The sequence below is a fragment of the Beta vulgaris genome, chromosome 2 (assembly GCF_026745355.1).
Source record: "Beta vulgaris subsp. vulgaris cultivar EL10 chromosome 2, EL10.2, whole genome shotgun sequence".
Classification (NCBI taxonomy): Eukaryota; Viridiplantae; Streptophyta; class Magnoliopsida; order Caryophyllales; family Amaranthaceae; genus Beta; species Beta vulgaris.
In genome coordinates, this window is record NC_079203.1 from 23,579,649 (window position 1) to 23,604,377 (window position 24,729).

The 24,729-nt window shown below is 35.1% G+C and overlaps 1 protein-coding gene across 1 annotated transcript; it reads left to right on the forward strand.

Moving 5' to 3' along the window:
• The first annotated feature begins 2,404 nt into the window (after window positions 1–2,404).
• LOC104887093 (nucleolar complex-associated protein 3) lies at window positions 2,405–23,701 on the forward strand. The gene is made up of 13 exons (XM_010671679.4): window positions 2,405–2,789; window positions 3,123–3,289; window positions 3,375–3,568; window positions 7,421–7,629; window positions 7,718–7,820; window positions 10,328–10,491; window positions 11,808–11,946; window positions 14,322–14,492; window positions 14,580–14,716; window positions 17,971–18,285; window positions 19,864–20,003; window positions 20,084–20,175; window positions 22,798–23,701. The coding sequence occupies exons 1-13, from the start codon at window positions 2,629–2,631 to the stop codon at window positions 23,284–23,286; spliced, it is 2,481 nt and encodes an 826-aa protein (XP_010669981.1). The 5' UTR covers window positions 2,405–2,628; the 3' UTR covers window positions 23,287–23,701.
• Window positions 23,702–24,729: the final 1,028 nt, after the last annotated feature.

Sequence of the window (24,729 nt, forward strand, 5' to 3'; positions counted from 1 at the left end):
TATAAATATGCACCGAATCAAATTTGAAATATAAATATATTGATTAAACAAAAGATTTTCCATGCTATTTGCACGGGTCTAGAAGCTAGGAAACTCTTTAGATCTCAATTAGAAGAAACAACAACTACTAAGTTAAATAAAGTACCCATCAAAAAAAAAAGTTAAATAAAGTTAACATGTGTTCATAATATGTCCTTTTTGAAATTATGCTAGATTAAAGAAGAAAGAAAATTAGCTAACTCTTTAAATATCAATGAATAGATGTTAGGATTATATCATATTCAAGATCAATTTCATCATCAATGGGCATAATCACTTAGAAACTAATATATATAACCAGGATAACCAGGTTTATATCCATTACACGAAATTGTCAAATCTAAATAAATCGGTTGATTATTTTATTGAAAACTTTAAGAAATTCTACTAATCATACTATATAAGTTTAAACAATAGCTGAACAAACTTGACGTGCTAAATTTATTCAAATATTATACTTAGACCATGATATTTATAGTGGGACTAAAAAGTGGCAACATGTACAAAAAAACAAAGAATCAAAACTTAACGTTTTAGAATGTTTATAATCACAAATAGGGTTGTGTTTATTCATTAGATTTTCCTATGAAACTTTTTTTTTTTGATAGACAATGACAATGTTGAACATTAGCATACAACAGTTATAAAATTATCAAGGTATATAAAATAAACAATATATTTGATACTTTCTAATATATATAAGTAATGATAAATAAAATATAAGATTTGAAATTATTAATTGAGGGATAAATGAATATAAAAAAAAATCACATAATGCAAGATAACCACAAAAATTAAAAGTCATAAGTTGCTTTAAGTAGAAGGATCATTCCAACCATGAAAGTCTAAATAGTATTCTGAGACAAAAGAGAATAAAATGTATTTGGATTACTCTAGAACAAAGAGGGTATTAAAGATTAATTTACATTAATTTTCAACGTAACATACAATGATACAAGACTATAAAACAAGTATATATAACGAAAATAATATAATTAGACTTTTGTGACAGGTCATTGAAGATTCTCATTTATGTGTAATTATTCCCTTAAATTGTAAAATCTGCCAATTTTTTTTTTGAATAGATAACGCCTGTCAAAGTTCCCCGTGGCATGGTGGTTCGGTGGGTGGTGAAAAGTGGGTTGCCAGGTGCGGTATAGTGATGGTGTAAGACAACAAGAAATTGGGGGTGAGTGGAACTGCATAAAGCGGGAGCGAAAATAGTTGTATGATTGAGTATAATAGTAGTGCAAATTGTGTTTTTATCAGAGCTTCCGAGTGAAGCTACAGGCAGATCGGCAAATTTTTCAATCAATATGTTTTATTCTAAAATGATGGTTTGTAATACGTCCTACCATAATATTAACTTAATTAGTCACTGAACGCACGAGTCATAAATCAGTTTTGAACATTTTTTGTTACATGATATGACTATAAAAACTTTGAATCATGAGCTAATATCACACTACGTTTTCAAAAGAAATGTCTTAAAATCTTAAAATTATATTTAAAAAAATCTCGTGCATTTTGAACGGGTCCAACAACTTTAATTGACAAAAATATTTCAATCACCATAATCGATGTGATCATGAGTTATGGATTTCAAATTTTAGAATGCAACTCCCGGGTTATAAGTCATTAGTCATAATTGTGCAACAACTCACGAGTTGTAAGCCATTTTCACCCTAATCAATGGAGTACTAATTATTACAAATAAGTGATATGTCATAATTTAACTCACGAGTTGTAAGCCAATTTTAAATTATTATTAACTTACCCTAAGCAAGGTACATGTTTTTATTTCATAAAACTATATACTAAAATATTTCCCTAAATCTTTAGTAAAATTTTATTCATACATTATATATTGTACGATACAATAAGGATATAGCACAGTTATATTACATTTGTGAGCACTAAATTTTTTTCTAATATTACATCGTTGGTAGATTAAAGAAAATGATAAACAACATTAGGATAATATATTCTAGATGATTTATATTGTACAATATAATTAACAAGGATATAGCATGGGTAACATAAATCATAATGATGCAACGCATGAGTTGTAAGCCAGTTTATAATTATTTTGAATACAAAATCATAAAATTTTAATTCAGCAGCTAATAGCTCAATTATACATTTTATATTCTTTCAACTTTATATGCATGTATTCTAATAATTATACATTTAATATATTTGGAACAGAAAAAAACTACTTAATAAATTAAAGGATTCCCGTGCATTATGCACGGGTCCAAAAACTAGTGTATTATAAATACCATATACTCAATAAGCAATTCACACGCACAAGTGCAATTAGAGAATACTTTCCTCTCATAAATTCTTGTGCTTCTTTATTTCACAACACAAAAATCCTTTACGACGATTAAGCTTCTTTAAAAAGGGGCCTCCTCCTAAGCTTGAAATGGGCCTGCCAAAGAAGAAAACATCAAAAACAAAACCCTTGGACAATTTCAATCTTTTGCCCTGCTATTTCCTTCTACTTCTCCCCTGTTTTCTTCTTCTGCTTTCACCGCAATAACCAAAAGCTCGCACAAACTCTCAGTGTGCTAGTGTTGTTTCACAATGGGCAAAAAGCAGAAGCAGAAGGTAACTCTACCACCGCTACTCCCACCTGAAGTACCCGAAGAAGAAATTGAAGTTTCGGATGAAGATGTCAATTTTGTTACTAAAAATCGTGCTTATGCTGGTTTTGTTTCTCGTTTGGATACTCAATCTATCACCAAGTATGAATATTTAGCTTTTTTGTACTTAATTGTTGTTGGTATTGCATTGTTATTTCAGTTTCATGTTCTGTTAAGTCCAAGAAATATTATGTGGGTGGTATTTTTTCAATGATAATTATGTTGGGAAATTGGGTGTATTAGAATTAAAGCTGAATGACCAAATTGAAGAATTTTGTTGGATAAGTATTTGTTAAGGGGATGTAGTAAGCATGTTTAGGGAGATACTGGTTGGACTGCATATGTTCGGAGGTTTGTAGGTATGTTTTTGAGGTATGTTTTTGAGGTTTATATGTGTTTAGTAGGACATCTGGATAAATTTTTTAATCTGTGTAGGCATGTGAGTCGTGTTGCGAATACAAAGGAAGATGATTTGGAAGCATTGTATGAGAAACGACTGCGAAAGAAAACACTTGAGAACGAGGAAAAGAAGGGTATAGAGGTTGATCGTGTTGACGCGCTTCCAGTTAAGACCTTGGACGGAAAGCTTTATTATAAGACAGGTTTGCAATCTAAACTCACTTTTAGTTGGGGTGGTTTAGAAGTCATTGCTGTAGCTATTGTAACTAATATGCTTACTCAATTCAGTCCCAAAAGAAGCAAAAAAATCTGAAGATTCTGACAAAGAAAATGAGAATGAAGGAGATAAAGGTGTCTTTAAATTAAACAAAGCAGAAAGGAGAGCAAAGTTGAAGAAAAAGAAGAAAGACGAAAAGAAGCAGGGAAAAGAACTTGATCAGAGTGAGGAAGATGTACCTCAGAACCCTCAATCTGATGTTTTGGTAAGCTTATTTACGCTGGAGCTGATTTATGTAGTTCTAATATATGCAAATTACAAAGGGTCACAAAATAGTTGGAATGAAGGAGAATGTCATTAAATTTAATCTTCCAGTTTTGTTGATTGGACTATGAGAGCATGTACAATGGGGTTCTTGGGAGTGCTCTCCAACTAGCTCTTCAAGGAAAGAGAAATTGGAGAACTACTTCTTAGCCAACAATGGGGCTCTTGGATGGGGAGGAGATACAATTTGGGAGAAATGGGAAATGCCTCGCCATTGCCCCAACGAATTAGTTGGTGACACATGATGATGACACAAAGAAATGAGTTTCATTATTTGACATGGGGACCATTACATAGTGAAGAGTGGAGAGCTCCTTAAAGAGCTTTATTGTTGTTAGGTGTTTCTTAGATATAGTTTTTGAGAGTAGCCTGAAGAGAGAATAGTAGAGAGTTTATTGGAAAGCCATTAACATTGTACATGCTCTAATGGATCACCCAAAATCTACAATAGTTAGGAATATTAAGACATTGTATTGACACTAAATCTTCAATCTGTGTACATCAAGACAGAAATGCGGTTCTGAGTTTTATAATGTATTCAGCTCCACCGAAAACGGTCTTTTTCTTGTTGGTTGGCATTCAAGCTTCTCTCCTTTGCTCTTTCTCCTTTGGACATGCCTCGTATGTTGAGTTGTAGGACCTTTTCTCATGTGCTTAAGAAGATTGCTACTGTTTAAAGTTCCATTATGATATTTCATAAATTCTAAGTTTTTTATACCCAATCCTTTTTGTTGCCCATTTATCATTGTTTCTTCAACATCAATCAATCTGTCTTTCGTAGGTCTAGTGACTTAGTCAGTGGTTCATCATTCTCCTTATTATATGGTCTGCTCTAGGCTTCAAGCAAACAAAGCAACCTCTCATTATTCTTTCTAGATAATGTACAAAACTACAAAGAATATCTTAGGATTCCAACTAGGAAGGACAAGGAATTGGGTTCAAACCAAACTTCCAACAAGAAGACATTAATTATCCTTCACCTCTCAAGAAACGCTTTGATTTCCTCTCCTTCACACCTTCTTCCGACTTTTTTCCCCCCCAAATCAATGGAACTGCCACCATCTTGATCTAACTTCTGTTTACCAACACTTTCTTTCTTCTCTCTCATCTTTTCGATATATCTTCAAGGGTTTTCTTATGTTTGTTGCTCGATCTAAGTTCTTTATTCAATTCATATTTTTATTTTAATTTTCCAGGTCTTGTTGTGGCTTCATTCTGGTTTCAATTTGATTGTAGCTCTCCATTCAATCTCATTTCCCTCCTTGCAGCACATGATTCTTAATGTGTCTTGCAAAATTTGTTATCTACACTAATTTATAGTAGCTTTTATTATCTAAGTTTTTCTAAAGGTGTTGGATTGATTAGACCTTGCTATTTGTTTTTTTGTTGGCTTTTGATCAATGAAATAATGTATCTCTTTGCTTAATTTTTTTGTTGTATAGATTTTAGTTTGAAGCTCATAGTTTGAAGATTGTAATGGTAAATAGTAGGGTCTAAAAGTTTTGGGTCCGTGGTTCATACTTCTTGTGTGGCATCCAAGAAAGATATTTGTCTTTTCGGTTGCTTTTGGAATATAACCTCTTAAGATTATAGGAAGATCTATTTCAAACCTATTGAGAGAAGGGAAAAAGGAAGAAAATGCTCATGCAGTCATGCCATTCTATCTTCACTAACAAGACAAGTATTAACGTTATTAATGATCGACAAGTGTCTGTGTTATTTTGCTTCTCGATCTTAATTAAGGAACTGAATAACTATCCTTAATCAAGTCACTATTGTGTTTCCCAAGAAGATCTTTACATTTTAGTACACATAATTGGTATACAACAACAACAATAAAGCCTTAGTCCCAACTCCCAAAATCATTTGGGGTCGGTTTAGGAAATCGTTGTGAAATAAAAAAAAAAGTGGGGAGTTAATGAAAATAAAACAAAACAGAGATATAAAGTGAAATTAGTAAAAAGTAAAACAAAAAGAAAAAAGAAAATTAAATATACAAGGGGTACGAAAAATAAGAAAAGTTAAAAACGAAAAATGAATAGATAAACAAAATAAATACATTTGAAAATATCATATAGAAGAGAGCCAAGAAAAGACGCGGGAGAGAAAAAAAAAACAGCTTCGCAGGGAAAACAAATGAAAAGGTTAGAGAAAACCTTAAGAAAGGGAAAATGTAAACAATGTTCAATGGAAGAGATTTGCAAAACGCAAGAAGTAAACTAAGAGTGATCAAAAGGGGAGATATATCAAGTCACGACAAGTCATCGACTTATATTCTCTTCCTCCACTCTGTCGTATCCAACGCCATATTTTCCTCTATCCCAAGTAGACTCACATCATTCTCAATCACCTTCATCCAAGTTTTTTTTAAGTCTTCCCCTACCCTTTATGACCCTATCACTTTGCCACCCTTCCAGTATCCTAACCAGGGCATCACTTGGTCTCCATCTTACATGTCCAGACCATTATAGAGGATTCTCCATCATCTTAAAGTCAATTGGTGTAACCCCTACTTTCTTCCTAATAATCTCATTCCTCACTTGATCTTTCTTATATGACCACATTCAACATAACATGCACATTTCCGCCACATTCATCTTATAAACGTGACAATGTTTTACTGCCCATCACCCCGTGTCGTCTAATTGTCGTGTGGTAGAATTACACATAGTATAATTGATATATCTTTTATGTAACTAACACAGGCCTTTTCCGTATTGTGTTTCAAGATGTTCAATTTTTTAACTTCTCGGTAGCTGACACCTTTGGCTTTGGTCTTTGATTTTTTAGTTTAATGCTTTGGTTGTAGTTGTAACTTGTAGAAAAAATACGTCTATGCTTTCATTTCAGAGATTTTCCTTTGGCAAGATTTTTTTTCCTCACCCTAAGAAGAGCTTAGTTCATTTTTCCAAAGAAGTTCTCCATAAATAAATTTATTTTAAGGAATGTCAAAATTTTGTATATGGTGTGTTGGTGATAGACATGTTAATAAGTGATTTGATCAAAAAATCCAGCCCTAACTCAAGTCGACCCAATTGTATGGGTCTTGAACAAGTTTTTACATTCTAAAACCTGCTATGACCTGGCCACCCATAAGCATGTAAAGTAACGTGTGGTTAAAGGCAAAAAGATTTGATAAATATTTTTTGAAACAACTAGCATAAGTGGAAAGTGATACAAGAAAATAAAGTAAGGTTTTCTTATATCATTTTAATGATTTAATCCCGTGTTTTTTGGTGTTCTTCTCAAATAACCCCTCCTGATTGACAGTTCTAGTGCTGGGTGATTATTACTAACTGATTTCTGGATTAATTGTTATAACTGAACAACTAAACAAGTTCTTAGCGATTTTATATCAAAACAAACGGGCCTTTTTACTGATGAACATAAATAAATGAGCAATTAGTGAATGTTAACAGACAAGTTGTTCCTATTTTGTTTTATTTCCATTTTTTAAAATATATATAGACAACTTATGTTATTGTGTTTGTTTTCAAATTTTTTTTACCAAAAAAGAGTTTCAGAACCTCTTAAGCGTGGTTCATTTTGTAAATCAACGAACAAACCAATGTTCCAATCTCAGGTCATTTTCAACTTTATGAAATCCCTCACTGGCTGTCTATATGGATTTTTGTCCACTTGAGGAATATAACTTTTTGTAAGAAAATGCTATTGTTTAGTAGATACTAGATAATGTATGCATTTTTTGAAGTGTCCTGATTATAGTGTAGAAAATTTTGCATTCTTTCTCAAGAGTTACTGTTTTGCTACTACTTATACTTGTTGGCTATAGGTTGAGGTGAAAGAAGATCTTACTGCTGCAGAAGTTGCTGAAGCTAAGCAACTTAAAATTGCAGAGTTGGGTACTGCCTTGCTTGCAGATCCTGAGTCAAATATAAAGTTTCTGAAAGAGTTGCTAAGCTTATGTAAAGATGGTGATAAATCTATTGAAAAGGCAGCATTGTTATCTTCCTTAGTTGTCTTCAGAGATATAATTCCTGGGTAAGAAATGCTTTTGGTAATGCTCCTTCATTAGCATCTCAACATAAGTCTGGTCGTTTCTTATATATATGCTGGTTGTATGTTGCAGTTACCGCATCAGGCTTCCTACCGAGAAGGAGCAAGAAATGAATGTTTCTAAGGGTGTAAAGAAGACGCGATATTTTGAAGCAACACTTTTGTCATCATACAAGGTTTGTCCTTGTTTATGCAGTTGTTTGGTCTGTGCATCATTTAGCTGTCATTCATTATTGTTGTTACTGGTATTAATGAAGTCATGAAGAGAATTAAAATCAAGAATATTTGATCTCTCAGCTCGCTCTCTTCATTGCCGGCGAACTTGACAAAAATAATATTCATAGTGACATGTATGAATTATCGTGGGCAATGTCAATGGATCTAAAATCATGCTTACTGTCGATTGACTGCTTTGCGATGGCGTCCCTGTTAACATGAAAACTTGATCTGATAGCATTGTCTGGTTTGTGAAGCTGTTGGAATGAACCTGGATGTCCTTTGATTTAATGTTTTGGACATAATGGTTTGGACATTGCTAGATGATGTAAATGAAGATATGTCTATGTTTTTTTGTTTGATTGTCTCTTCTCCTTCCTGTTTTGTTACTAATGGTGTAGAGCTGAAAAAGAAAATGGAGAAACTTGGGCAAGCATTTTCTTGCACATTATCAAATGGCTTCCTTTAATTTGAAGTATTTACTCCAGTCAGTTCGCTTTCTACTTATGTTTCAGGGTTTGACTTTAATTTGCTAGCATTTTTGTTCCATGAAACTCAAAAAGAGCCTCTGACATGCTATTTTGTACTGTCATCTCTGTCATAATGTGAAGATGTCATGCAGGAAGCTAAAACAGTTGCATTCTGTAGTGAACTGAAATCTGGGCAGAGTAAGGGAAGAAGAGATGATTTGGATTAATTAAGTAAAAACACTATCTAAAGATAGAGTTACCAATCTTTTGAGTTGCTTTGAGTCACTCCCAAAACTAACAAACAAAGTATCTCTTAACAATGTTCTTCGTTCTTTTCTCTTTCAATACTCTGTATAGATAGTCTGATTTCTTTCTCTTTCGTATAACTAAATCACTGCTTCTCCCTCGATCTACTTCTAACAAAAAAACTAATGCAATATCTATGATACCCTTCCCTTTGCCAGTTCATTTGCACATTCTATTCAAAGATGGATAACGGAGGCTAGCTGCCTAGCTAGTTATGGAGAGCAGGAAATCAGTGGCAGGGCCAGGATTTTTGTTTTTCGGGGGATGGAACTAAATATAGTAGTTACCACTTACAATGAACTTAAATTGTCGTAGTTTTAAGTGGATATAAACTAAAATATATATGAAAATATAAATATAATTTTTTTATTATTACCTTATTGTATAAGTTTTTTAAGTTGATGGCAGTATGATATTATGCAATATCATTAAATTGTTATATAGATTAAAAGGGGGTAAATGTAGAAGAGGTAGTATGGAATTTCAAACTTTTGAGTATGTGTACAAACAGTTTCCAATAAACATATGAATAGTATATTTGTCAACAGCTGCTTGTTAGATGTAAACAGTACTAATTTTTAAAAGAAAAGTTGAAGCAAGATATAATGTACTTTTGGAGTAGCATTCGTAAAAAATATAGTAATAATGACAATCTATATAATAGTAAGCAAAAAGTCCAGATCCTCCTACAGAGAGGAAAAAGCAGTGCATAAGTATATAAAATGTAGAGAATGGATTTAGCTGTCATAAAAGGCTACAAATTTGAGAAGTAAAGGAAGACAGAGTTTGGGGAACACAATGTATTAGGATGGAATATAAGCTGTTATTGCTCACTCTATTGCTTCACTGTTTACAAACAATGACATCTGACAGCAGATTGTGAGGTAGAAGTCCATTTTTTTTTGCTCCTTCAGGTCCAAAGCCTTTCTTCAGCAGTACTTTCTGTAGTTCCTTTGGGATTTGAGAACTTGGAGATATTGAGATGTTCTTCAATGATGTTTGATTTATCATGAGCCCATTTTATCTAGTTGGCTCATCATTGTTACGTGTTTTAAGGAGCTTCACTCCAATCTTTAAGGAGCTTCAATCCAACATGAAGGATGTCCAACTTCCTTTTATTGTTATCGAAGTGCTGTAATAGGCCATTTTTCTCAATTGTCTGGCAAAGAGATAGCTACAAAACATCCCATTTAATATATGTTGAAGACCTACCTAAAAGTGTTCTGAGCTCTCTTTCTGTTTTGGTTGGGCTCCTGTGGTTATCTAAGTAAGGGTTATGACTCAGGCCTCTTTGCTTCAAAATATTTTTTTGAAAAATGCAGTTAATATAGGCTCAGAACATTTTATCCAAGTTGTTTTTACAAGTGTAGATAAGTACAAATGGAGGCAGACCCTTGTTGCCTCTAAGGAGGAGAATGTGCATACCGGGCCTAAAATTTTACCCCACCCTGCTTGATTGCCATAAACCACGAGAGAGAAGTTAATTATAGGATATGGCCCCTCTCGTATACCTCAATCTTTCTAATCTGATGTTAAATAGTTATGTTATAGAACTTTGAGATTTTATGGAGAGGCTAATTTGACTTATCAGCTGACATGTCTTTACTTTTCTTTCTGTGATTACTTCCATTACTAATTCTAATGTTATCTTCTAGGTGATTGGCTAACATTCATTTTTCATTGGTTTCCAGGCTTACCTGCAGAGGCTAATTACGTTACAACGCCTCCCTGAGTTCAACCGTGTAGTTGTTCGCTGTTTCTGCACTTTGCTTGATGCCCACCCACATTTCAACTTTAGCGATAACTTAATATCAGCTGTTGTAAGGAATCTGTCTTCTGGGGATGATGTTGTGAGGTTCGGTTTGGTTTATGTATTGCTCACCATTTCATGTTAAATAACTTCAGCTCTTTCCTTTACTTTGAAGGGTATGTTGCTCTATGTATCTGCAGTCTGCTTCTCAAAATCTGCTTTTATATGATACAGTGATCATATCATTTTGGTTTCAGTTTGAACTGATGAAAAAAGTTGCAGCTCCTACTCTTAGGAACTCGTCTCCTTTAAATCAATAGTTAAAGGTCATTTTTTGGAGTAGTATGTAGCTTTGAGTATATTCTGAGTTTATATAAGTCTTTACTTAACATTGAAAGTAGCATTGAGTAAACTATGTTCTCTCTCGTTATTTTTTTTAAGTGTTATTTAAGGCAGGTTATTTATTTATTTTTTTATAATTACTGTTGCTCTATATTCCCATCGTAAACTTTTGACAACTTCTCCCGTATTATCATTTCTGATGAGAATTGCATTGAGTAGATCATTCACACTATTTTTCTTTCCAACTCAGATTTTTTTTTTTGATAGAATTTGTGTATGTGCTCTTTACTACTTTATTTACCTCCTTAATTCCTATATTTATGATTAAAAAGGAATGGAAACCTGTAGATGTTGGTGCTGGCCAGTGAGGCAGGGATTTTTATCTCTCTCTTACTTAACAGTCCCTCCCCTGGTTAGCAGTTTAGTACGTTCCCTACATCAATTGCATGTTGTTCTTTATATAATTGAGTTTACTTACAATTAGGTATTGTTGACCATGATTTTGTAGAGAACATCATTGATTATGTGGTTTGAAGGCTTCAATTTTTGCATATGTTTTTTTTTTTTTTTTCTTTTCTGCATATGTTTATTTTTCTTTTTTGCTATTTTTTTGTTTTTTGGTTTTTTTTATTTTATTTTTGATTTTGGAAACCTGTAATGTTTGTTCTTTTTTGGACATGATATCATTTGACCTAAGTCCTGATTTGTATAGGGTTAACATCCCCTTCAAGTCCTATTAATATAATATCTCTTTTACCTATTTTCCCCACCCAAACCAAAAACAAAAAAAAAAACTAAGATGACATTATTGAGCAGCAAAGAGTAGTTGTTTCTGCTCTTTTTCTTTACAAGTTAGTTCTAGTTATTTATACATGATAATAATAATAATATAGGGTCTGCTACACTAGATCTCATATGATTTACAATATCATAAAAAGTTTCAGGTCTCGTAACTTATCTGTTGATACTACAGCAATTCCGTTTTAGATACTACATTACCGGGTTGTGAGCTTTTTCTAATATTGCTTAACTTGCATTTGTAATTTGTGTTTACATGAATTACTTTGACTTGTTTACAGGAAACATTGCTCTACTACAATTCAGTCTCTTTTCAAAAATGAGGCGAAGCATGGTGGAGAGGCAACTGTTGAGGCTGTACAACTGATTGCGAATCTCGTTAAAATTTATGATTGTCAACTGCACCCTGACTCTATTGACGTAGGTGTTATTGCACGTAATTTTCGTGCTTGATATTACTCAGTTCTTGAATAAAAATTTAATGTTGCATACATGCGTCTAGGGTCAAGGTTTTGACATTGTTGTATGTGCATACATGCATCTTGTTTCCGTGTTGGTTTGATAGTTTACTGATTCTTATTTCATCTTTACTGTATATGGCATTGAATGACATTTTTCTTTCATTTAGGTATTCTTGGCAGGGTTTAGGGATTCTCATTTCTTTCATTTTTCTTTCATTGTATACCTGCTATAGTTATGGACAAATTGACGAGGTCAATTCAAGACGATATACCTTGGTGCATGATGTTTGCAGAAGATATTTTGTTGATTGATGAAACAAAACGAGTGAAAAGTAAGTTGGAATTATGGAGACAAACTTTGGAATCTCGAGGCTTTAAGCTGAGTAGAAACAAGACGAAATATGTGGAGTGTAAGTTTAGTAGGATCCAAAACAGAGAGGCAAGGGCGATTACCTTAGAATATAGATGGAAAGATTGTCAAAGGTTCTTAATTCTTCCGATATTTAGGATCTATTATCCAAAAGGACTGGGAATCGGATGGCGATGTCGCTCATAGAATTGAGTCAGGTTGTGATCCAGGCATGTCCCAAAGATTGAAGGAAAAATTCTACCTCACAACAATTAGATCAGCCTTGCTTACGACACGAAATGTTAGACAGTGAAACATTGTCACATGCAAAAGATGAATGTGGAGGAGATGTGTGTTTCACGTTGGCTATATGGTCATACAAGAAAGAATCGATTATTGAGGAAAAGGAATTATTTGGAAGAAAGTAGGAGTTACACCGATTGACTTTAAGATGATGGAGAATCATTGAAGATGGTTTTGGACATTACGGAGACCAAGTGATAAGGTTGTAAGCTTAGTTTCAAAAGGCGCAACCCGCACCGAGCTGCAAGGCGAAGGTGCACCTTTGATGCCAAAACCTTAAGATCGATTATAGGACATATTTTATACTGAAAAAAAAACTTAATTTTAACAACAATATTAGCTGCGATAATTTAAAATTTTAAGTTAGTGCTTAGTGCCATCAATACATTTTTTTTGCTTTTTAAAATTTTTTCTCTCCTCAAAAGTTATCTAATTTTTGCAATATGTTTTCTCTCTAATCTCAAAATAAAAACAGAAGAGAAGAGGAGGTGAGTCACTTAACTATGTAGAGGGGGGAAGTACCTAGAGGTTACAGGCTTACAGCTGCACAAGTTGATTACTAAAAGAAGAATGAAAGAAACGGAAAACAGAGCTTATTAGAGAGAGAATTAAAGGGAAAAAAAACAAACAAAAAGAACTAAATCAGAAGCTTCTCCGGCAACGACCACCAGCAGATCGGTGCCGGAAACCACAAGAGAAAAAACAAGGAAAGAAAGAAGATATAAAGAAAAGAAAGACGAAGAAGAAGAAAGGAAGACAATAGAAGCAGAAGAAGAACCGGCGAGAGGAGGTGACCACCAGAGACGACCAAGAATATCGGCGAGGACCAGCAACGAGTACAAGTAGAGAGAAACCTCGAGTTCTAGGGTTTCAACCAAGGTAATGTCGACGCAAAGGAAATAACGTTCAAAAACTAAAAATTATGGAAAACAAAAAAAAAGGAAAACAAGGATGTGTCCCACACGCGAGCTTTGAACCAAAAAGCGGTTGCCTGTTACGCTTCCAGGAAAGGCGCACAAAAGCGCACGTCTATGCTCGTCTCACATTACCTCGCGTGACCAATAAGATGTGTATATCTCACCGCCTTGGCTTGCCTTGCGCCAAGGTGTGCTTTGGGCGCGCTTTTTAAAATTAAGGTTGTAAGGGATAGGGGAAGATCTAAGAAAACTTGATGAAGGTGATTGAGAATGAAATATGTTAATGACTTTACTTGACTTTATATTGCTTCCCTTTTTACCCCTTCTTAGTTTACTTCTTGCATTTTGCAAACCTTTCGCGTTAAACATTCTTTACATTTTTTTTAGAAGATTGAACATTCTTTACATATTCCCTTTCTTAAGATTTTCTCGAACCTTTTCATTTGTTTTTCCTACAAAGGTATTTTTTTTTCTCTCTCCGTCTTTTCTTGGCTCTCTTTTATGATATTTCAAATCTATTTATTTTACTTATCTATGCTTACCATTTTCCTTTAACTTTTTGTATTTTCTTACCCCTTCTGTTTTTTTTATATAATTTTTTTCTTCTTGTTTTACTTTTATTAATTTCACTTTCTCCCTCTTCCTTGTTTATTCTTTTTAACTTCCGGCTCTTTTCTTGTTTCATTGGTCATGGTCTTTCTATGATGATTTATGTTAGCCGACCCCAAATCAGTTTGGGACTAAGGCTTTCTTGTTGCTGTTTAGGTATTCTTGGCTTTGTCATTCGATGAAGATCTTGCGAGAAAGACAGCTGATGATGATAAGGCTAAACGTAAGAAAAATAAGAGGGGAAAGAATTCTGATGAGCAAAGTCGACGTGCAGTCAGTGATAATAAGAGAAGTAAGCAGGAACTGGTATCAAAGACGAGAGAAGAGGTGTTTGCTTATGCCATCCATTGCGTGCAAGTTATTTTTGACCGAAATCTTATTTTTAGCATGTCACTAAGATTGAATTTTAAACAGGTAAATGCTGATTTCAAGGCTGCTTCACTTGCCTTAGATGAAACAGAACAAAGGAGGATGCAAGCTCGGACATTATCTGCCGTGTTTAATACATATTTCCGTGTTTTGAAGCACACGATACAGCTAGATACTATACGGTGAATTTTTGTTTTGCTATCTTATCCGATTTTACACTTTTACTTTCGTTTGCACACTCGGATTATCTGCCCATGCATAATTATGGTGTCTCTACTTCAATTCCAGATCCTAATGTTTTTGTATTGGAATCGTTCAATAATAAATCTAGATGTACTAGCATGAAGGCTCTGTTTGGCTGAGTGAAAAACATTTTCAACATAAAACAATTTTCCAGAAACAAAATACAATAGTAGATTAGTTTTCTTTTGCTTGGTTCTGTGCATGAATAGTCGGAGAGGAAAAGAAGAATGAAATGGATGAGAGGGGATAAATGGGAAGAAGGGAAGAAGGGAAGAGGAAGGTAAGGAAAGGGAGGTAGCATTCGTTTTTTGGAAAGGAAAATGGTTCTTCACATGAAGAGAAGAAGGTAAGGAATAAGGAGGAAAAAGTGGCATTCATTCTTTGGGAAGGAAAATGTTTTCCACCCTTGGGAAAACTATTTTTCACCATTTGGACAGCCGTATTTTACCCTTTACGAACCAAACTAAGGAGATGGGAAAATCACGTTTTCTTGAAAATGTTTTTGTTCAAATATCTAAGAAGAAACTTGAAATGATAGATAAGAAAAGAATATTTTGAAAGAGAAAAAGATAACTCAAGAGCTGCTGATCTCTCATCTTCTTACTCTCTTATGCTTTATTCATCGAACTTCTCAAGAATTTCGCACTCATATTTATAAACTCTTTTTTTTCCTCTGTCCCTCTTTCACTTTTCTTTGCTTAGTTACTTCATCTTTTGATGACAACTTTAGATATGTTGGGAGTACATTTCTGACTTTTTTGCTTTTTTATGGCAGCTATAGATACTTATCTTTCAATAGTAAGCACTAATTATCAACTCAACAAAATATCTTTAAAGTATTCTTTTTCGTTGTTTATTACTATTATTATATTAAATATAAATAGTTCTGAGCTTAAATTAAGACATACGTGTACCCAACACCCACGCCTGGGTGCAGGGAGCAGGCTAGGATAGATAATAGATGATAGAAATATTAGTAGATATAGGGCTTAAATTTCAAAGATTACTACTCTTTGACATACCTGCACAATGAAGCTAAAAGACCGCACCATCATATATTCAATTAGTTAGTTAGTTTTGTTATAGATGGTACAATCATTGCGATCTAATCTAAGCACCCAACTTTTCTACCATTAATGCTCACCACCAGATCACCTTTTTTTTTAGCTCATGAAATAAATCCACCTCTCGTGCATGGCTGCATATTACCCAACAAAGACTAAGCATACATCCACTCTACTTTTAATCTGAGAAGTCACAACCAACTCACAGTGAAGAGACGAAAAACCAAACTGCACCCTTATAACTCAGGATACAAGTGCCAGTTGATAAAGTAAGTTGGCTGCCGCACTTTCACTGCAACTATTTGTGCACACTGCACACAAGACGTTAACTATTATATGAACCTTCAGCCTTTTTAATAAAGCTGCAAACAGGGAAAGCTGTGGGATTTTGAGTTTTCAGAGAATATGTATGGTAATTCCACCATGTCAATCTGCAATCAGTATTATTAGTGACAGCATAAGAATCTAGAAACCCCAATGTGGAGGCTACATCGTCTGATTGCGTATCGTATGCAATTCTCCTAGAATTCTAGTATCCTAGGATAAACTATGGGCTTCCTGAAACTGCGAAATAGAAGCTTGGTGCAGTGTAGATAGTAGGTAAGCTTGGGAAGAAGAATGCAGAGAAAGAACTCTCTCTCTTACCCAAGAATTTTCCGAAATAAAAAGGTTGTATCAGCCCCATTCCCACCCGTAACTAAAAAGCCCATATCTAAGCCTTACATTGATCTTTATATCTCAACATGATTGATCTATCACCATATCTCATTCTAAGGTTTTATTTGCTAGTATCCTAACAACTTGTCGAAAGAATTGCTTTAAAGTTTAAAGTTATGCTTTTTACTTGTTCAATCTTCATCATTATGTGGCTTGGCTGATCTTTGCAACATGATACTTCTTTCATTATAATTAGAAGTTTCTAGCTGTGTACAACTCCAAATGCCTTTCTGAAGCTGCCTTGATTCATTTATGAGGACCTCTAACCTGTCATGACACTTAGTCATTAGTCAATTGTCATGTATAGAAGTTTTGAACTCCAATGTCGTCTCTTGTTCTACACTTCTAATCATATAGGCCACTGCTGGAGGATAGAGAGAAAGCACCAATAAAGAAAAAGCAAAAAACAATAAAGGAAAAAGAATTTCATTTGAAGTGAAATTAATCCTAAGGGAAAAAAGACAAATTAGTTTAGAGTTATTGTATCTTTGTTGTTAAGTTGGTATACACTTCGAAGAGAGATGAAAATAGGATTCCTAACTCAGTTACCCATTCAGATAATATTATATAGTTTCACAGCTCATGTGTGCAGCCCTCTAGCAAATTTACTGAACTTGTAAACATCTGTACAGCCTTCCTTTATTCTTGCAATCTTGCGATTTCTAACTTGAGTGTCACATGCCATTTCTAACTTGAATGTCACATGCCATTTCTAACTTTATGTCATATCTGTTTGTTAGAACCTTAAATCTCCAAAGTCTCTCAGGCACCGGGTAAGAATATAAATGAAGAAAAATGAATGAATACTACAGGGAAAAGAAACAAGTAGAAATCTATTATCTCTGCTTCTAGATAAGTAGAAATCCTGTGGGAAGAGGGTTAAAGCAGGATTAGTAAAAGAGAACTGGAATTTTATATCTTGCTTCATGTGTGCAGTCCACTAAACCATCATCCCACTGATAACTGGTAATATATACGGAATTCCTTGATACTAGTCCTTACTACAATGTCGTGTCTTTGTTCTTAATATCGGAGAAATTGGGAAAGATTCTTTTGAAGAGAATCTTTAAACAATGGATGATGAAAAGAAATGGATAAGTGGAGGAGGATGTTACTTTTCGTATCACATATATAGGTGTACAGTGACAAAGAGATAAAACCTAAAGATCGATCAAACAAATCGAGAATGGAGAAACTAAGATCTGCAGATCTCTGGGAAATCAAAACCATCTTATATAATTTTAAAGTGAACATCTATAATGGTTTGTTGCAATGATAAGACAGTTACTCTGCTGCTCGCCTTCTTCCTTCAAAATAAGCAACTTGGGGGGTTGAAGTGCATTCTTTTGCAAATATATGATACTACATTTGTTATTCATATTGGTTAATATTCTCTTTCTGTTCTTGGTCAGGTCCAAGATAAATGCTACTTCGTCAGTCGTTCCACGTGGAGCTCATCCACTACTCAGTTCATGCTTGAAAGGAGTGGGGATGTTTGCGCACCTGATCGATCTAGATTTCATGGCTGATCTACTTAAGCACCTTAAAATTCTTGCTTCTGGCACCAATTCTGGACATTCTGAAAGTCCTTTGACAGTGTCTGAACGATTGGAATGCTGCATCGTTGCCTTCAAAGTGATGAGAAAGAATCTTGATGCCTTGAATGTTGATTTACAGGATTTCTTTATCCAGCTTTACAATCTCATTCTTGAGTATAGACCAGGAAGGTGGGTACTTTACATGTTATTTTCCTTCAATTTCGTGATGTTATTTTATCATATATATAATGCGTCAATGGCGGCATGGGAAGATCGGTATTTTGCTGATTTAATTTTTTTGGTCCTACAATGTTGCATTGATCTAATTTTCTTGATTTCTATGCCTCATACATGTTTAGGGGTCTAGGAGATGTCATTTGGATTACTTTAAGGTTTGGTGACGAAGGGTTTCAGCTTGTTGATACTACATACGCACACGACATATCAAATTATCAATCTAAGTCCTCTATAGCCAAATATAGCTCAAGGTGGCTGCACTTATGAAAAAGTAGTAACAAAGGTGGCTTCCTTGTTTCTAAAACTTTGGATACGTGGTTTCCTAAAGATCACCTTAGTTTTACGGTAGTTTGTGACAGTTTATACTATTTTTATTCCATAAGTATTGACTGTGACCAACAAGGCATGAACATTGTGTGATAGCCCAGCCCACAATGGCATAATGATGCCACATGAAAGAAAGCACTGACAGAAAAGTTGTAAACTTAAAATGTTCAGTTTTAATTTTTTTTGCCTCAGTTATACATTTATTTATCAAGTATAATGTTGATGCCACATGAAAGAAAAATCACAAAATTGATACCTTTCAATTTTCATATTTAAAATGTCAGTTTAATGTCTTTTGTGTTCAGCTTTATATGTTTTTTTTTCAGGATACAAAAGCTAGTCTACTGCAATATGAAAGACATAATTTTGACAAAGAAAGTTTATTAGCTTAAGCATCAGTTTAGCAAATTTTATCCTCCACTTTTCAATGTCTAAAATCAATTTAACTTGCTCCAATTTGCTGTGAGACACTCATGCAATACCTTTTGATTTTTCCTATTGGAATAAAAGGTGTTCTCTTGCTCGATTCATTGTTGTTTTCGTATGTTCTAGACTAGTCGACATCATGATAAGTATTTTTACCACTGGATCAGTGATAAAAGCGTCTTTTGGGACCTAGAGTATACATCTGGTTGGGGGTCTATGGAATGAGAGTGGAGTTGTACACATGTAGCCTAACGAAGTTATGAAATTCATACCCGTGGCTAAATCTCTCTTCCAATTCTTTCGTTTTGTATTCAATTGCAGCTGACATTATAAGGGATACATATTAACTTCTAATTCTATGTTCAAGTAATAAAAACTAAATTAGTGCTATTCATAGTTGAGACTCTGAACAACCGAGATGTCCCAGTCCACAGAGTAGATTAATTTGATATATTTTTCCACGTTTGAAATCTATGTAAACATGGTCCACTAGCTATGCCAACTCTGCTTGCTGGCTTGCCATCAGACATAAATAGTGAGGTGCCTTTTAGTACATTGATACTCTGCATTTATTTTTACAGTTATTATGTTGCAGATAGTAAATGATGTCCTATATTCTTTTGTAATGAAGCATGCCTCAGTGGGAACTTTAGGGCTGAAGGTATAATTAAAATGAAACATGTCTTAGTGGGAATCAAATCCATTATAGGAACATTTAAAGAGAATGTTGGTATTGGAGAAACTAATTACTTTTCTTCTATTTTTAAAATGAAGCAGGGATCAAGGTCAAATTTTGGCGGAAGCCCTGAAGATAATGTTATGTGATGATAGGCAACATGATATGCAAAGAGCTGGCGCTTTCATAAAACGTTTGGCATCTTCCACCTTATGTTTTGGATCTGCAGAATCCATGGCCGGTCTGTTACTCTTCCCTTTGTTTTCATCACTGCAAATCCCTAATTATTTGCTCAACAATGTGACTTCTGTTTTTGTCCAGCTCTTGTCACTGTCAAAAATCTTCTGCAGAAGAATGTCAAGTGCCGATATATGTTAGAAAATGATGTAGGAGGTGTATCAGGATCAATTGTGGTATGTGCATTCCTTCCATTCTTCCATAACTTTTTTCTTAGCTTTATGAAAATTTTGTTATATAAATGTTAGCTCAACTTTTCCAATGGTAAATGTTCTTATGACAATCTTCCTATGTCACCCCTGTATCTTATTTTACAGAGGGAAAGGGAGAGGACTGGTGAGGGGACTTTAGTGCACATTGTAAGATATTCAATGGTCTTTCTTAATCGATGCACCAACCTATACACATTTACTGGAGCATTATGGGGCTTTTTTTTCTCTGCAATTTGTTATATCACTATTTTTCATTATCAATATATTACCTTAATACCTTTGGAAGGCTCTCCTTGTCTTGGGTTGGGTCTTTTTAATGGTTTTGGGGGGGGGGGGGGGAGGGTATGCATTTACCTCTGCAATAGCACCAACATCATTATCATTTTCAACTGACTCTTAATCTGATACTCAGTGACTTGCTTCACATCTGATAAGACACAAATAGTGTAAGGAGCCATATTAATAGAGTATTAGTATTTATCTAAAAGCCTTATTGAATTTTGAGCTCTATAACACTTTGACTTTTTTGTGAAGCAAAATAAATTTGCATCTATACCTCATAGATGTTTCATGCCATTTTGTCCATCTATTGGTGATATTTAATTTCTGGCATCAAGAATGGATACTGAATTTGAGTTAGCATTGTAATAAATAACATTATTATTTTAGTAGCCTACAGTTTACATGCTCGTTTGATGATAACACAAGCATAGTAATACATCTGGTTAATTTTTTTCAGATTTTCCTCCACTTGAATGTATGAAAGTGATTTTTGTTTTTGTTTTTGGAGAAACCAGATAAGAGTATATTAACAAATGGATCTTGGAACTAACTTTTGCTACTACTGCCATTTCCTTTAAATAGTTGTACTTTCTTTTGTGGTCAAAGTCTCTGATGTTTTGACCTTAAATTCTCACTAGTGTAAGATTTCAAAATATCATCTTGTGGGATCTTGTTAGATTCATTTGGAATTTATAATTTTGGCAATATCACTTTATTAATTAAACTTTTGATATTAATTGTCAAAGGTATAATGTGGATTCCGAGAAAAAAGCAAATGTAACCACTAATAAAATATGGAGGGTGTAAATGTTAACTTATAAATTTATAGAACACATTGACGTTATATTTGATCATTAGTATATAGCAACTTTTTATTTTTGTTAAGCCTAAACTCTGCTACCATTTTATTTCGGTTTTTATACTCGAGGTTTCACGAAATGCACGAGGTACCCTCGTTGTTTCGAAAATGCACTAGTTGCCCTTGTGATTTACATAAAATGCACTAAATACCCTAAATGACTAGCGGCTTCAAGTTTCCGTTAGTCATTAGGGTTAATTAACCCCTCTAATCCAAATTAAACCCGAATAAACTAAGTAGAACCTTAACTTCAAACCCTACCCCAACATTAACCCCCCAACTTCAAACCCTAACCTAACCTTAACCCCTTAACTTCAAACCCTAACCCCACCCCTCGCAGCAGCTCCCCCACTCCTGCAGCCCCCTTCCCCCCTTCCTCCACCCCCCGCAACCCCCTCCCTCTCCCTCTCAGCCCCGCAAAACCCACCTTCCCCCTCTGCTTGCGAAGCCAGCCACCACCATAACCAGATTCACCATAAAAATGCGAACAAAACTCAACGGATTTCGAAAATTTTGAACCCTAAACAACTCCAAAAACAAACAAAAACAAAAGCCAAGAGGGCGGTGTTGTAGGGGAGTTGGGGGGGGGAGGGTGTTGCGGGACTTGAACCTCTTAAGTCGTTGATTCAACCGACAGTACAAGATCAAGTAAAAGAGGAGAGCAACAACAATGAGAAGTGCATTACGTTGGCTTTTCATGATTGATTTCTGATGACGAAGATACTCGAAAGGAGTGCAAGAATAGGCTTCGCAAGAGGGGCGTGTGTGGTGGAGGATAGGGTAGTATTAGGGAGTTAAGGGGGGAGGGTGTGTGGTGGAGGGGAGGGCAGAGAGAGAGGAGAAGAGGTGGAGGAAAGAAAGAGAGGGAAGGAGGTGGTTGAAGGGGTTTTGGGGATGGGTGGTTTTTGGAGTGGTGGGTGAGTGATGGGGGTGGCTAGGCAAGCCATGAGTGGGGTAGTTAGGTGGGTGGGTGGGGGGTTTTGAAATAATCAAGTTGATTTACCCTTATGAGTAACGGAAACTTGACGCCGTTAGTCATTAAGGGTATTTGGTGCATTTTATGTAAATCATAAAGGCATCTGGTGCATTTTCGAAACGAGGGTACCTCGTGCATTTCGTAAAACCTTGGGTACCAGGTGAAAAAACCGTTTTTGTTTTGTTTTTCATTACTTGTTCAAAACTTGATTACATGGCCCGCGTACGCAAGCAAGTGCTATACTATGGAGAAATAGTTCACCAACGATCATGTTATTTTTTAAAGGTAAGATGAAGGGGACTCACTTGAGGGGGGATAAGTGGAAATCCTCAAATGAGTCCTGAGAGGTCACTACACCACCTCAGCCTCAACCCGCAATCATGTTGTTCTATGCTCTATATGTAGTTTTATATGTGTATGTTTTTACTGTATGTGTATTCGTGATATGTATATCTATGTCGCCCTACAGAAATATCATCCGTATTCTTCTGATCCTCACCTGAGTGGTGCACTGGCATCCGTCCTGTGGGAACTGAATCTGTTGTCAAAACATTATCATCCTACTATTTCAACCATGGCTTCAACCATTTCCAAGATGACCACTGCTTCTAATCAAGTTTATATGGCAACGGTTCCTCCTCAGCAAGCTTATAATGAGCTGCTCTTGGAGAAAGAACAATTTAACATAAAGAGTGACATGAAGTTGCATAATAAACGAAAAAGAGGGGACCATGTTTTGTCTGGAGAAGATGAGTCTTCTTCGTTGGAAGTTGATGAAGATGGCTTCTTGAAGAAACTTTCGCATCATTTTACTGCTGTCCATGATATTGCAGAGAATGAGAAACTCAGAAGGGAGTTGGATCTTGCAACACTCTCCCTTCAGTTGCATGACGAGTATAAAAAGCGTCTAAAAGTAAAGAAGGAAGGATCAAAGCTAAAGAAGAGGAAACATTTGTAGGAAACATTTTGTGTTATTTTGTTCTTTTTTAGATATTTCTGTTGAAGCAGATGATCTCTGTTGATGTATTATCACATTCAAAGAATTTTGGCTTCCATATAGAGATGGCAATGGGTCCTGGACCCGATCCGACACATTTATAAGGGTGTGAGTCCAGAAATTTTAGACCCAATGGGTCCAAGTCGGGTCTGGGTTTAGAAGAGCATGGGCCGGGTTTGGGTTCGGATCCACATATGCTAGACCAGACTCGCCGCGCAGACCCATCTACGTATTAGAATTTTTTTTTTTAACCTAAACGCTATGGTTTTATGAGTTGTGATTTTGTGAACTCGTTAGTGTTGTAACTCAATTTAAGACTTGTAAGTTGTAATATTTTAATATTTATGAGTTAATTCTTAAAATTTTGTTTAAAGAATGCTTTAATTAGTCATGGATACATGACTTATATATATTTGGGCGATAATTTTTAATTACATATATTCGAAAATGTGATTAAAACTTAAAACTAAAACGACCCATTTAGGATCCATGAACCCGTTAGACCCAGTAGTTCTGGGTTTGGGTATGAAAAATCTAGACCCAACGAATCTGGGTTGGTGAAAAATAAACGGGTCTGGGTCTTGGTTCGGGTGGACCCGACCCAAACCCGCCCCATTGTCATCCCAACTTCTATAATTGGAAATTTTGGAAGGCGTGTAGATGATGACTTGCATTCTGCTGTTAGGGACTAATGTCGAATGTCTTTCCTTCTTCGCTGTTGTTTTTCTTTTTCATTAATCTAAAATCCTTTTTGGATGCTGAAGTGTTTTGATGCGGACAAAACATTGGAGAAAATACTCTAGGTAACGCAGAATATGTTTGGACTCAACAAAGGCTTTGACTGGATCTGCATCCCCTTTTCTTAGAATGTGTTTACTTTTTCTCGAAAATTTGAAAGATGAATTGATATATTTATTCAATCCGTCGGAATTGAGGGGCTCGAATTTGCAACTTCCGCCTTGACAAGGTGATGCTCTAACTAGTTGAAGTGACCAATTGATGTTAAGTTATCTTTTTCTCTAAATGGCCCATTATGACTTGACAAACGATCAATTTTGTCTTCATCTTGAGTTAAAATGAATCGATTTAGCAATAAATTTATTGTATCCTCGATGTAAACTATGCTAATTATTCTCTAAATTACCCAAACAAAAACAGGAAATAAAGTTTGGCAAGAACTTGCATAATAAAGGTAATCTCTCGTCTTGAGTTATTAGACCTGGCAATCGGACCAATCAGATCGGATTCGGACCGGACCAATTCAGATCGGACCGTTTTCGGATCAAGTTACATTCGGACTGGGATCGGACCGGATCGGACCGTTTCGGATTGGGTCATCGTTTGGACTATTATTTCGGATCGGAATCGGACCGGACCAATTCAGATCGGGCCGTTTTCGGATCA

Bases quoted from the DNA above. Each gene is read 5' to 3' on its own strand.
- LOC104887093 (XM_010671679.4), top strand. From the start codon at position 2,629: ATGGGCAAAAAGCAGAAGCAGAAGGTAACTCTACCACCGCTACTCCCA. The intron at 3,290-3,374 runs GTTTGCAATCTA...TACTCAATTCAG, and splicing joins AAAGCTTTATTATAAGACAG to TCCCAAAAGAAGCAAAAAAA. The intron at 20,176-22,797 runs GTATGTGCATTC...GTCGCCCTACAG, and splicing joins GTGTATCAGGATCAATTGTG to AAATATCATCCGTATTCTTC.